This window comes from Pezoporus occidentalis, unplaced genomic scaffold (assembly GCF_034315485.1).
Source record: "Pezoporus occidentalis ecotype Australia unplaced genomic scaffold, CSIRO_AGI_Poc_V1 ctg107, whole genome shotgun sequence".
Taxonomy (NCBI): domain Eukaryota; kingdom Metazoa; phylum Chordata; class Aves; order Psittaciformes; family Psittacidae; genus Pezoporus; species Pezoporus occidentalis.
Genome location: NW_026912854.1, coordinates 1,985,391 through 2,000,658, shown reverse-complemented (window position 1 = coordinate 2,000,658; position 15,268 = coordinate 1,985,391). Strand labels below are relative to the sequence as shown.

The following is a 15,268-nucleotide window of genomic DNA, read 5'->3' as shown; positions in this document are numbered from 1 at the left end:
GATGAAAATGGAGAGCGCTCTGAAGATACATAGTGCCAACAGCTTCCAAAATTGCCATCTCCGGGCTGTAAACAGCTCCGTAAGTGTTCCACGGACACACACAGGCTTCATCAGAGAGCTGGGGGGTAAAAGGCTTTCCACAAATAAGGAATTTCACTGCTGAAACCAGCAACTTTCATCACTGGGATAACAACGATCGGACAAACAAGTGTCTGACCAAGGAATGGATACAACAACAAATGTTTGTTGAGACATCCCTTCCTTTCCTTGCTTTTTGCTCAAAGGGTACCCATCTGAGGGTACCTATCCTGGCATACAACTAGGCTGAATTTCAGCTTTAGAACACTTCTCCTTTCAAGCCTATGCCTGCCGTGAAACTGTTGCATATGTGTTCACTGGAGAAGGATGGTTCGGCTAGGATACTAACTAGATGTGACCCTCCTACTGAGGACCTTTGAAACCTCCTGGCAAAGACAGAAAATAGTAAAGATACGCTTCTAATGGAAGAAAAAAAATCTTTGAACTAGAAAAACAGTTCATAATCTACAAAGAGCAGGGAAAGGGCAAGTGTTGCTCCTACTGCTTCGTTATCCAGGCCAAGCACCTACATGTCACACATTAGCTTTTCTCAGTGCATCTGCATTCCTGAAAGTGCTCATTAACACTGACCCGTTTCAAAAGGAAGCAAGCAGCTACATTTGAAAATGCAACACTCGTGTTCAGTTCCATTGAGCTTCACAGTCTGGACCTCTGGGGTATGAACAGGCCAGGCTGGACACAGGGGCTTGGAGCAAGCTGCTCTACTGGAAGGTGTCCCTGCCCATGGCAGGGGTTGGAGCTGGAGGAGCTTTAAGGTCCCTTCAACCCAAACCAGGCTGTGACCCTATGAATATTTAAATCAGATGTTACAGACCGATGCCTCAGTAAGTGGAAGATCACATCTCCATTGCCTTCAACACCCCTTCTCTGGTGCCTACAGCCAGAAGCAGCGGATGAGTAACAAACTGGCTCTGACAAATGCAGTGGGACACATTAGGAGATGCGACAGGTACAGATAAACGAACTGAGAGGACTAAACAGAGCCATTCCGCTCCTAAACGAGCGGCTGATGAAGGGGAAAACCTGCAACATCCAGGCCACACAAAGCTGACCAAACACGAGGGAAAAATCTTCCCTACATCACATTAAACTGCACTGCTTGAAACAGACCATTCCAAAGGAAGGGGTTGCTAATGAAATAGACCTGACAACCCTCCTGCACCCAAATCATGTTCTTCCAGGAGATTCCCACTTGGAGGGTGGGGGTTTCAATTCAATTAAAAAGCCACTATTTCTGTATAAGCTACGCAGCAGACCTGCAAAATGCTAACTGGATACATGGCTAAACCAAATACATGCATTCCATAATGAATGATAAAATATATCTATAGCAATTACCCATTTCCAATAAAAGTTAATAAAGTGCTAATGGCCTCAGCTGTGAAAACGTGGAATTTAATTTGTGCTCATCTGCCTAAGCCTGGGGAATACTGAATTCACTCCATGTGAGAGTAATCTATTTGCTGTACCCCTGACTGATATAAACAAAGTATTGCCAAGGGAAGGGGCACTAAAGCTGCCATGTGCCATCGTTACGCACTTCCCACATTGGAAAATGCAAACAGAACACTCTTCCAAAGCTTCTCTCAAAAGAGGCCAAGTTCACCTGCTTCAGACCGCTGAAAAACCAGCCATAAGAAAGCAATACATGCTTTGGAGAGCATCTGTCACGAGATATTTATCATCCCTTTCACCTCTTCTCATTGAAAGGAAAAGGGAGTTACAGACTGACCAAAGGATTTTACTTTCAAGTTTGTTTGGATTAATTTTCCTCCTGTTTGAGGGACTGGTTCTTCCATGCTCCTGAAGCATCATTTGCCAGCGTTCTCCAAGCATCCCTATGAGCGAATTGGAAAGAGGGGCAGAAACACAGAGGAAAGCAACACCTCTGGGGCTGGAGCTGCTGCTGCAGCCTGGAGCTCACCTGGAGTAATGGAAGAGGCTGGAGAAAATGGCCTCACATCCCGCATCTGCTTCTGTCCCTGATGCTACCACACTGCCAAGGCACTTGAGCTCTGGTGCCTTTGCCACCCCCCTGCAAGAACTGGGTTTTATCAAGATCCAGCCAACTCTGCAACGAGCAGAGAAGTGCAGGATATTGTTAGTGCCACTAGAGGGGATCACTTGAGCATGCCAGGAGACCTGCACAGAGCTGCCATGGCAAGGACCAGCGCCAGGACAAGGTTGCAGCCAGGGGGAACTTCAGACAGGCTCTGCGCAGTCTGGAGCCTCCCCACCCTGCAGAGCATCGCTGAGCCACCCCTTCATGACTGCAGAGATCTGATTTTCTTGCTTATGATGTTAAACGAGTTACCTTTAACAGGATTTAACTGGCAGAGGGAGACTGAGATGGGCTTCTAGGCGGAAGCTCTTCCCTGTGAGGGCGCTGAGGCATACATTAGAGCAAGCTGCTCTAGTGGAGGAGGTCCCTGCCCGTGGCAGGGGTTGGAACTGGATGAGCTTTGAGGTCCCTTCCAGCACAAACCCATCTGGGATTTGATAACCCAGGAAAGCTGGTGTCAGCTCCTCTGTGCCATTGCTGCTCTGACCCTTTCCAAACGACACTCCATGTTTTCGCTCCCTTATGGGTAACTCATGTTATCTGATGGTGGCGTTGACCCACAACACATCTCCACACAAAACACCACTGAAACAAGCCCGGTCCTTAAAAGCCTGCCCTTGAACGCAGTCATATTTTGAACCTAACTTTACACAGTTATTCAGCCTGCAGCTCCCGCCAGCGTGACAACACCAGAGCAGCTGAGGAACCCGTGGCACGGCACTGCCACATCGCAGCGCGCAGGGGAATGGTGTTCCTCATCTTTATGTTATGCTCGGTTACCTTTATTGCTATCTTGTCAGCGAGCAAGAAGAAACGTTCACAGGGTCTGAGCATGAGCCATAAACATCTTCCGTGCTCATCAGATGCCTCAGTGTTTGCTTTGGTGTTAATTACAGGACTCACATAGGGCATTTATTGTTTGCATCTGCCACCACTGTGAACAATGTCTACTGTGCTGATTGCCACACAAGGCAGTTTGTTATGTGCATACCTGTCCTGGCACGTTATCATCGCGCTGAGCAGATGCCGCTCCTGCACGGGGATCCAGGGCTGCAGCGTTCTGCGCTACTGAAATAGCCAGACACAAATGCATTTGCTCAAGGTCCCCAGGTCTCCCACTGTGAAATGAATGCTAGCTTTGCCAAAATGCTGGAACCAGGGGTTTTGGGGTCTTCTGAAAAGGTTCTTCTGATCACAAAATCAATTTTCACAGAACTCTCTACAAGCTGGCGGTTTATACTGTGATGATCTCAAACACATGGCCACAGGGCAGAATAAATTAACTGCAGTTCTCAGTAATAAGAAAAATGCATCTGTAGCATCATTAGCAAACCTCGTCCCACTTTCCTATTCCTTAAACCTTTAGTCTCAGTGAATGCAGAAGATTTTGATTGCAAACACCACACACCATAGGACTTCTGAAGATTTTCAGTCCTGGCATCTCCTTCTTAACTTTAGCCATGTTAAAAGGATAATCTCTATCTTGTTATGAGTACTCACTTTTGGCTGTCTAAAACCACATAACTATGCTAACACACTGATAAAAGCAGCTATCATTGCGCCAATTCTCTACAAAGCAGCCTCAAAACCTTTGCAGGTGAATCAACTTCATCTTTTCCCTTCCACACTGGGACTGGAAGTAGTCATTTTTATTCTTAATGGGTTTGTTAAGATAGCACTACACTGGGCACAGTGTTAGCAAACGGTTCATGTTGTTCTGCAGGTCTAATAAGACAAGCTGCGGCTGGGCTTTCAGCTGAAATAACACATCTGCTCACCCTGCCTCCTATTAACACGTGAACTTCAAACCTCCAGAAAGCACCAGACTGAAACCTCTGGAGACCAGAGGTGAGAGGATAATCTTGTCCTACAAAATGCCCTACCTGTGCCCTCCCTGTCTCCGGAAGCAGGATGTGTACTTTACAAGAAGATCCCTAACAAGATGCTCATCTCAATGTAGATCCTCATTAGGGCAACACAAGTGCACTTACCCAAGCACAACCAGTGGGCATCAATAAAAAAATTCCTTTGGGAGTATGCTTTGGAATTTTACAATGGGGCCATGACCTTGAATTCCACCTATTTCATGTTGAACAAAACCACCAACCAATTTAAGTGCACCTTAGTCTGCATGGCAGCAGGGCCAGGTTACCATGAGCAGAGCGTAGGTGGCTCATACATGAGGGAAAACTGACTGATGGGCACCTAATTAAATGGGCAGGCTGGTGATGAAGGTTTCTAGGTGCTGGAGTGCGAGATAACTCAGTCCAGCTTCCTCACAGCCAGCACTGCCTCCAAAAATCAATACACAATCCTTCGTTCGGCTGCAATAAAACATGTAGAATTATGTAAAGCTTGCAGAGAAGATTAGAGTTTCGAAGCCATAAACCATGCTGTCTGCTCACAAATGACTGCAGAGGACAGAGCTTGTAAAGCATCTTTTGATCATCTGAAAGCCCAAAGGAAAACAAAGAGTTTCAAAGGGAATGGCTGCCACTTGCACGTCTGTCTGACCAACTGCATCTTCATTTCTCCAGAAAACTCACCGGACTGAATTATGTATGTCTTAAAATGTTCTAAAGGCATAATAGAAGCTTCGCTGCCTGACTGAGTTCTTCTATTCAGACATCCACCAGTATACTGAGACTGTGAAAAAGGCTTTGGGTCTGACAGTATCATGCTATCATCACAGAGATCCAATGAGTTTCTCTAATGCAAAAGTTGACAAAAGGTGTCTCTTTTACTAAACAAGAACTGGAAAGAGTAAGCATGAGACCGGAACTGTTCCACTAAAATACCTAAAATTCAGGTATTTAATTATTCAGGCTGTTTTAATTATTATCCTTTTTTAAGCTCTAAAAATGAGAGAAGCCCTATATGAAATCTCCACAACATGAACTGAGGAACTACGATGGCACAGGAGGCCACTCTGTCATCAAAAGAAAGTCTTAATCTGAGGCTTAAAACCCCCTTGAGAACAGGCACTGAAACCTGAAGGGAAGTATTCAATCGCCTCACTTCTTTTAGCACCTATTATTCCCCAATGCGAGAGAGCAAGAAACAAACCTCTGTATGTGCACACAGACCTCCACCAGCCCCTCGACATACAAGCTACTGTGATTAATCCAAAGTTTAACAAGTTAAAGAGCTCCTTTCCTTCAGTTATGATGAGAGATCAAAGCCAATGGATTAGCTTTTTAGAAGCATCTCCAGGTCTCAAGAGTTACCATCCAATATACTAACAGTGCTCTATTTTGTTCTGGAGATTTGGGGGGGGGGGAGAGAAAGAAAGTGAATGATCCCATCAGCCAGGTAGGTATGAAACCATAGCAAAGTGGTGTTTCACACATTACCAATCAAGTTATTGACATTGAAAAACAGTAACACAGAGAGGATAATTATTTCTTTTCCACATCAACTAAGCTAGTGCTTCTGGTAGTGCATCTTCTGCTTTCTTCCTTTTTCACTCCTGAAAGTATGGGCTGAATGCCCTCTGGGTCCACATGGCTTGTGCCTGCCAAGTTGTCAACAGTGACTGCACAGGAACTTAGCACACGGGAAAGATGCACAAAGAACAGAGACCTGCCATGACCACCGGAGCCTCTTGCCACGTAAGGATTAAAACCGGTGCTGTTGAGTTTGGTAGAGCCACCAGCACGGGCAGCTGTCACCCTCCAACCAGATGGGCAAACCTTGGGTACCACCATGTAACATCATCCCCCACAAACCCAGGAGTGCTTCACAAGCCAACACGACGACACAGTTTGCTTCACTCACAGATCCCTTTAGACATTTATCAGCTGAGTAATGCACATCACCGCCACATGTCATTTGAAGTGGATAAGAGCACAAAAATCTCCTTATGACTAAAAGAGAGGATTTAGATAAGCAGAAAGTAATTACAGAACTGTTAGGAATGAGGCGCAAGAGTTGAGCATTCCCTCCCCTTCAGGAGAACAGTTACAACATCAAGAGTGATTTTCGCAGGCAGAGATCCTGGGTTCATTCTTTTCCTGAATTCCCGAGGATTACTAATAATATTCCAAAGCAAACTGGGGGAAATTATGTACACAAGTCCTTCTTCCCCTGAGGCAGAAGGTCTGTAAGTAACAGGCAGCTGTTAGTACATGTATTTAAAAGAACCACATATTATGAAGTATTAAAAGAGCTGCTGTTTTTTTTAAGCTCTTGATTTGTGGTTTCCGTATTGTCCAGTGAATTCTCTTGCTATTGCTCCTCCTACGCTTCTTTTCTCTAGGTAAGAGAAGCATGTCAGAAATGCTATGCAAGAACAAGCCTCTAGGTCACCTATGTACAACAGCATGCATTTCGGTCTTCCTGTCTCTCTTTTGACGGAGCTCTGGCATTGCTGCCAACTGTCTTACTTAAAGAACTCAACAAAGGTTATTCCACACTGTCCTAAGGATCTACCTTCACTCAGCAGCAGCAAATGGACATTTAGACCACTACAGTAATAGACGGTTCCAATCAGAAGTTAAGCATGAGCACTCTTACTAGCACTCAAATAATATTTGAGTCTGGTGGCTTCAGACCACTCACAGGGCACATACTGACACAGTGCAGCAGCCTCGCTTGTCAACAGCTCTATAACCAATACACCCTAGGGGCAGATGTTGTCAAGAGCCAGTCAGAGGATCCCAACAAAGATAAGGATGCCAGCTGTCCATGAGAGCATGAGTTTGTCATCCTTACAAAATGCCAAAGGAGCCATTGAGCCTCGTGGTACATTAGACAGTGACACCAGTACGCCTAGGGACCATTCACACAGACAGTCCTGCCTTGCTGAGGGGCAGAAGATTGGCTGAAACTTCCAGAATCCTCTCTTACACCACAAAGGGTGCAATAGGGAGGAGTTTCTGCCTAGCTTTTTGGTTGGTTGGCTTGGTTTTAGTGGGCAAACTGCACAGCGCTTTGCCAGGCTTGTGTCCACTCTTGAATATTTTATCACTTTAGTGCTCACATGAAATGAAAGGGATGCACAGAATTACCACTGCAGTACTCTCTCTGCATTATTTACAACCTTGGAGGCTGCAGCACTTCAGCATAATATTGCCAACATAAAAAAAGGCAGAATTTCCCCTCAGGCCAGGGTTTTGGTTTCACAGACTGCAGTTCAACACGACTGTGAACCTCCCTCACCCCTCTCATCCCTCACCCCGTCTTTCTAAATGCTGGTGCTCTGATGCACAAAGACTCCGAACAGGTAAACCCCTCCAGCATTAGGCAGAACGGGCATTAGTAAATCCCTGTACCTTCAGGGAAGAATACATGTCCTTGTTTCACCATCGATCACAGTTATTCCCACCCCACCCTTCCTCTTGCCTTGTTAAAGTCCTCTGAAGTTGCCCTCATTTCCTTCCATGTCTTGTTCAAGAGCTGAATGCAGATGCAGAAGAACTCCTCGAACGATCTGTCATGGGTGAAGAACATGGGATGGAAATCGTTGCAGGTCTCACTGGCTAGAAACAGAAAAACAAGGGCGGTGGAATAAAACACGTACAGGCAGGAGCTTCAAAAACGAATGTAAAACAGCCACAACAGTCAGAAAACACTGCCATTGAGAGGAACCCCAGCTCTAGTAGCAAAGGATGTGAAAACATCCCAGAAAGCAAACCAGCCTTGGTCTACAGTCTTAAAGACAATGAAACGCAGCATCAAGTCTGTCTGTAGGAGACCAACGGCAAGAATAAAAGGAAGCAACTGCCTGTTTGCCTGAATATTCTGTCAATGGCTGTTTTGTTTGTGCCACGATTTGTTGGTCAGGTCGGGACACAGAGACACGGGGAAGACGCACAAGTCTCCCCATCAAAACCATAGCTCTCATTCCACTGCTAGCAGCAAGTACCACATTGCCTGCTGAGAACCAAACCCCAAACCCCATCAGTCACAAACCAGCACTACAGCTATGTACATACTGAAATGTGAAGCTCTGCTGACACTGCAGATGATCAACCGGATCATACACGGATGTACCACAGAGGTAACCAGAGAAATTCAGACAAATGTATAGACAAGAATGTAACTGGTTTAATTTGTTCTTTGAAAATAACTGGAAACAAAAGAAATGGATCTTCTGCCATCTGCCCCTCATCTCAGACAGAAGGACACCCCCTCCGCCCCCAAAAAACTCCCAGTAAACCCAAACTACCCCCTTTTTTAGTCTAATACTGGCTTTAAGCAAGGAAAAACGAAAGATGACTACGATGATGATCCCCAAAAGGCAAAGCACGGTTTGGTGAGACTGCTGTAAACCTCCTTGAGCCAGGAATGGATTTTCCAAAGCTAAGGGCTGAAGCAGTGCGCATCTGAGCCATCTGGAACAGAACAGGCTTCAGCCAAGGGCTGAAGCGGATCCTTAAGCCCAGCCATGGTGTGCAGGGCCGCCTCAGTGGGGTGCATATTTATGCTCTTAAAAAGCTAATAAAAAAGGCAAGTTGACTAAGCCTTTCTCCAGATTCCCAGCCCCAAATCTCTTCAGCTTTCACCTCTGCATGAGTGCTCCTCTGGACTTTTCCAGCAGTCACTCACACGCCTATACAGCAGCACCTTCCCTTACTTCAGAATCAAACAGCCACTGCTTAGGCAAGCTTCTTCCTCTTCAAGAACAGTGGAATTACCGAGCACTGGGATAAATCACCCTTTTCCTGAGGCTGGATCACTGCCTGACATCTGCTATCTCTCAGTGAAACCGGAGAATTAAGACTCTTTGCAGGAGAATGTGAACTGCTCGGGCAGGCTAACTCCATCAGGTGCAGGCACTTGGTCTTGGTACCTCTTGTAGCCACAAAACTGCCCTTTCAGTGTGCTTAGTTATCTCTGTTCACCAGGAGCTCTGCCACAGGAACATGAGTTGTGTTTAGAATCACCCAAACCTTCAAAGAAGAAGGGTTTCTGCTCCTTCACAACATGCAGTATTCCAATTAGAAAGCAAAACTCTGAAGCTTAATTGTAAATTTGAAGCTTAATTTTAACATCAGATTTACTAAGATCTAATCAGTTCCCCAGCTACATAGTGAGGATGGAGCATTAATTTTGGAGCACAGGTTTAATTCTAATCAAGTAAAACCATTTACTTCAAAAGGTGTGTGGTAAAGGAGGAATTAGTCAAAGCAAAGACCTATATTTATGAGGCACAACTCAATCCCTTTAAAAGGATAAAATGTCTCAAGGATGATTTTCAGAGCACCTTCAGCTCCTGTCAGTCCTACTGGAGCTGCAAAGGCTCAGCACTTCCAGTGATCAAACCTTCAGCCTGTAACAATGTCAGAGACACGACAGAACAGATTCTCAGAGGGCACTTGTCTTTAAGTCATGAAATACTACAATAATGAGAAGAAATAAAACAACAGCAAGCATAAGAATGCAGCCGGTACCTTCGCTGTATAAATCACAGCACGCAACAAGGCAATAACCCTCGACACGCACTGGCCTTTCTCATCCTCCTCAGAGCCTGAGCTTCTCACTGCTCCTGCTCACAAAAACCAATAAATCAAAACTAATGGCAAGGCTGGGGATTCTCAGAAACTCGATCATCACTTCTAACTCATGCTCCTTATGATAATCAGTCCCAAACTGTATCGACTACATTGACTGTTCTGCATGCAGAATCAGGGGTGCCACTGACTCCCCCCCTTTTAGGTTTTTTATAAGTAGGCAACGTACTGTGTTTTACGGCTTTTCAGTCATATGAAAGTCTAAAAATCGCTGTTATTGATATAATGAAGGAAGTCAGGCCTGTTAGAAAGTGCAATCAATGTCTTAAAGCAAAAATGAATCCAAAGAAAAAGTCAAGGCCAAGTGGTAAAGAGCTTCCTCAGAATTCCCACCAGCATGCAGACAGTAAAGAAAAAAACCCACATCTTCAAAGATATCATCTTGCCTGTCTGGAAAATTCCATCCAAAACAATACAATTATCCCAAATATCAAACCCCAAATGAAGCGCATGGGTGGAGTTTACATCACAGCAAACCTTCAGGTCACATCTGTGTTTTGTGTTTAAACATCTAATAAAAGACAACCCTTGTCCCAGTATCTTCTTCCTCCTTAAGACAGGCGAGATGAGGATGAAGGCAAAGGCAACACTGCGTTACTAGTGGTTTCCAGACCAGAGTACAACCAAGCCACGACCTGTGGTCTTTGCCTACTCTCTCCAGCCCTAAGTCAGCATCTCCGGTATCAGAATGTCTCTGCAGAATGGGCAAATTTAGAGCTGCTCAGTTTTACTGATTAAATTCTTGGGTTTATTCTTTCGCTAACTCGCAATTTGACCAGTTCTAAACCGAAACAGGGGCCAGCACCAGAATCATTTGGAGACCTTCTATGTAAGAGCTGCATGCATAATTCCTGCCCTTAAGCCCAGCACTCTGTAACCTTCAGCTTCATGAGCAGGGACTGACCATGTTTACAACCACACAAAAACACCTCCTCGGCTGCAACGCAGGGACACAAATCCTCATGATTATTTAATAACATCATCAAGTTTTAATTACGCCGCTGCGAGATCCCCTTTGGAAGGCAAGTGGCCTTTTGGAAGGAGCCTGGCCTACATAAATCAGGTGAAGATCTTGCTGATTTTCCTTCCTCAGCACAGCCCTCGGAGCTGTACATCAATGTGTCACCCCTCAGGATTCAAGCTAGTCCTTCAAGCTGCTGGCTGATCTATAGCTGGGACTTTGAGGGAGAAGCTTAGTTCATTGCTCAACATAAATTGCACTGGCTAAAAGAAAGGGCTAATTTCAACCTGTGAGTTTATGTGGCTCCTTCAGAGTCTGCCCAAGTACTGTCCACTTGGAAAGAGAAAAATGATAATGCAAAAAGAACACAATTCTTTTCTCTTAGATTTTATTTTGTGCAATGCTTGGAAGTTACACAGAGATAACCTCCCCCTAAAGCTACACCAACAGAGACACAGAAACACACCTCTCCAGGCAAGGTATTGCTCTTGCTTTAAAGAAACCTCTCCTTTCTTCCTGATTGCTAAACTGCTGTGTTGATACTAGATACGCACCCCCCACCACAGCTTTAAAATGACAGATGTTGTTCTGACCTCCCTTGTGAAGCTCTCGAATTCCAGGAATGAAAAGGGTTGTACTGGTGTGAAAGCAGAATAATAAATGGCCATATCTGTCACAAAGAGGAAGGTTTGAATTTAAGAACTGCTCAACCCATCATGCTCAAAATCCAAAGATGATGCTATAGGGGGGTTACTCAGTCATTTCTTCTGTACATTTAAGGCTTGGACCCATCACACTGGGAATGCACATGAAACACAATCTTCTAATCACAAACAAGCCGCCTCCTCCATGGATGCCAGCCACGTCCAACTGGTCTACAGAATACAATTAGAACGGATTTGATTAAGCAGATTACAAATAAACGTTACGCCGTTGCTCTGTACTCTCAGGTATCTCACAAGTAGGCAGAGAGCTTAAATCAATCAAATTACTTGGTAAGCCGTACAAATACAGTCACCTGGTGTTAATGCTGTCACTCATAAAGGGACAGACCTGCGGTGAGGAGTTGAGCCTCTATGCTGGAGGGAGTATTAACAGATCCTGAAATTCACCAGTAAAAGCACTCTGGAACTGCATCAGCATCACTGGGAGATGGGGGAAGCAGCGATGCAGAGCCCTAAGGAACTGGTTTACCAAGTCGCATGGACAGAGGGGTGTGAAAGCAGCTCCCTGTCCGAAAGGTCCCTGGGATCCAGGCAACCCCATCTGCAGAGCTCTGTGTTTGCTGTTACTGAGCTGCTGCTTAATTCTGGGTGAGTCATTTATCCCCTCTGTCGTCCTCCCCAGTTTCACAGAAGGAAGATGATATTTGATCAGAGAGGAGGCGGGTGGAAAGATCCATTGCACTTTCTGGAGCAGCAAGATCCACAAAAGAAGGGCGCAATACGCACCCTGGAAATACCATCTCCATTTGGCACAGCCTCCACTGGGAGTATTATCTGCCAATAACAGAAGGCAACCAAAGAGCAACTAATTCTCACAAGCTCTCAGGAGAAGCAGCACTGGAATTTGTTTCTCCCTGAAGATGCAGCACAGCAAAAATAACTCCTGCCACGACCACTTTCACACACACACAATCAAAACCTCTCTGAGTAACAGAGTACATGAGAAAAAGCACACCTAATACTGCAGACATACAGCGACTGCCCAGTTATCTCTGCCACTGATCCCTGTAGTCTGCTGGCAATAACGTCACAGAAAACCTTTGGCTAGTTTTCCAGCACCTGATAGGAAAGCAGTGTGATTTATGGCAAGGAAGGTCAGCAGCAGCGGCAGTGCAGTAATGAAATAGTAATACTGCTGCCAGATGCGTAATTTGCTTTCCTAAGGAACAGCGCTGTTTAGAAGGCTCAACTGGTTTTACAGCAAAAGCCCCTTGTCCTTTTCATGTTGATTGAGAGAAGGATACAAGCAACCAAGCAAAATAATCATAGAATAGTTTGGGTTGGAAAGGACCTTAAGATCATCCAGTTCCAACCCCCTGCCATGGGCAGGGACACCTCACACTAAACCATGGCACCCAAGGCTCTGTGCAACCTGGCCTTGAACCCTGCCAGGGATGGAGCATTCACAACCTCCCTGGGCTAAGATGCATTTGTGAAATTCCAAATCCAGGTGAACTATGGGAGGGGTTTTGCTTTGAAACAATAAGGGGGTAAGGAAGCAACACTGCAGCACTGAACTGCACGTGATGCACCACACAAGGGACTACAGGGACAGGCCAAGGGGAATGGCTTTAACCTGCCCGAGGGGAGACTGAGCTGAGCTCTTAGGCAGAAGCTGTTCCCTGTGAGGGTGCTGAGGCGCTGGCACAGGGTGCCCAGAGAAGCTGTGGCTGCCCCATCCCTGGCAGTGTTCAAGGGCAGGTTGGACACAGGGGCTTGGAGCAAGCTGCTCTAGTGGAAGGGGTCCCTGCCCATGGCAGGGGTTGGAGCTGGAGGAGCTTTAAGGTCCCTTCCAGCCCAAGCCATTCTGATGTTCTATGATTCCCTGGGGGTGTGGGTGCACGTGTGTGCCTCAGAAAATGTCACACCAGACACGGATGTCAGCACAGAACCCAAATCCAAAATTTCTGCACCAAAGCAGCACACACAATTACTGGGAAAATATGGAATTACTGCTCATGTAAAGCAGGGGGAAAATCCCCCCTCTTTTACCATGGGATGCAGCATTTTCAGAGCACCAAAAGCACCCAACAACACATGGCTACAAGAGATCTTCAACAACTTACCTCACCTGGTCAAACGGGCACTGGAATGGGTTGCCCAGGGAGGTTGTGAATGCCCCACCCCTGGCAGTGTTCAAGGCCAGGTTGCACAGAGCCTTGGGTGAGATGGTTTAGTGTGAGGTGTCCCTGCCCATGGCAGGGGGGTTGGAACTGGATGATCTTAAGGTCCTTTCCAACCCGAACCATTCTGTGATTCTAAATATCTAGCTGGAATAGAAACAACATGAAATCACTAAACATGCAGCAAAACTACTGACTCAAATACTTCATAAAGACATAAGGCAACAGCATGTCCCTGAACTGATGAGACTTCTCATTAGAGCAGCTATAGGGGGAAACTGGAAGGGGAGTACACAGAAAAGGCTTCCTCCAGTCTGTAAGCTTCCTGTTTGCAAGGCTGAGAGTAAATTCCACTGTGCAATGAAAAGCAAGGATTCCGTGAAGCCTCGAGCCTGACAAGACTGGCAGGACTAGGGTGCTTATGGCACGTGCAGCCCCAGGCTCTTCACCAGCTTACCCAGGCTCACTTTGAAGGTAACACGCCTTCAGAAACACACCTCCCCTCCCCACAGCATCATTAGATAAAGGAGTCTGTCTAAAAGCAGATTAAAATAAACATCAGATTAAAAACCTGCCTCTCTCATTGTCCCAGATAAAGGTGTCGGAAGAAGAACCCTGACTATCGCAGCACAAGTCAGTGAAGCCCTGCACTCACCACTACCAACAGATCCAGTAGTTCAGAGTGGCATCTCTGTACATCCATGAGGAAGCAGCTGAAGAACACATCTGGGCAGATACTGCTCACCATCATCAGCATCCAAAGCTAATGGTGAACACAAAGACATCAGCGAAGCCCACAGTGTCCATACAAACAGGCTGACTTTGCAAGGATAACTCCTTCTGCAACTCTCAGCAAATACAGGCACTTCACTGCACGTCTCCTACTTAGAACAGACCTGAAGACTCAACACTGTGGTTTGGAAACGCAAACAGAAAGCCAGAGTGCAAAGAGAGGAGAGTTACTGAAAAGGCTCTTCTGATGAGCAACGAGGAAACAAAAGAGATTACAAAGAGTCAGCATCGCGCTGACAAGGGTTCCCCAGCTTTTTCAAAAGCAGCCTATTTTTATTTGTGGTAGAAGAGATGGATATGAGTAACTCAGCACACTGTTGGGCAAACAGGGATATACTCTGCTTCCCTCACTCCTCCACTACTCCCAGTGTAAAGAAAGGCAGCCAGAAGAAGAAAATGCAGCTTTAAAGGCTGGTGGATAGATCAGAGTGACCATTTACAGAGGTGAGGGAGCATTTGTTTGAATCAGTCAGGCGCTTCCAGGAGAAAACTCCTTGAGAATGGAAATGGTATGAAAAAAGTAAGGGCTTGGGTTTGCCATATCAAAAGGAATGTCTCCTGTAAAACAAACGACATGGATCTGCAAGCACCCATCTGCAATTATGCTCCGGCGTACTTACAACACCCCTCAATGACCATACGGGATCACAGAATCATTTAAACTGGAAAAGACCTTTCAGATCATCAGAACATCGATGGAATAACATGACAAAATTGCTTAGAGACTATGAAGTCTTTATGGTCACTTCAAGTAAACGTATAGAATAAGAAGGAATTGCAGCTATAAAGCTGAGTGTACGGAAGCTTGTTTAACACGTAAACACGCTCCACAAAACCTCCTCGTGAAAGACAACACGTGCTGCTCTGTCAGGCCCCTGACAATGCACAGGAGGCAATGATGGTTACATGAAAGCATAAAAAACCCCAAATGGTATAAGAAAGCATTTCTGACAATTTCTCAGCCCAAAGACTGCGTACTTGCAGTCCCACTG

General features: G+C 45.7%; 1 protein-coding gene across 4 annotated transcripts in view; it reads right to left on the bottom strand.

Annotated features, from left to right (window-relative positions):
• ELMO1 (engulfment and cell motility 1) overlaps positions 1–15,268 on the bottom strand; it is a 222,442-nt gene that overhangs the window by 91,746 nt on the left and 115,428 nt on the right. For 3 of the 4 annotated variants that reach the window (XM_062622332.1, XM_062622333.1, XM_062622336.1), the window contains one exon: positions 7,505–7,641. The exons of the other annotated variant lie outside the window; for it this stretch is intronic. In XM_062622332.1, coding sequence (XP_062478316.1) covers positions 7,505–7,641 — 137 coding nt within the window. The remainder of the gene's footprint in view (positions 1–7,504; positions 7,642–15,268) is intronic. 4 annotated transcript variants of the gene reach the window in all.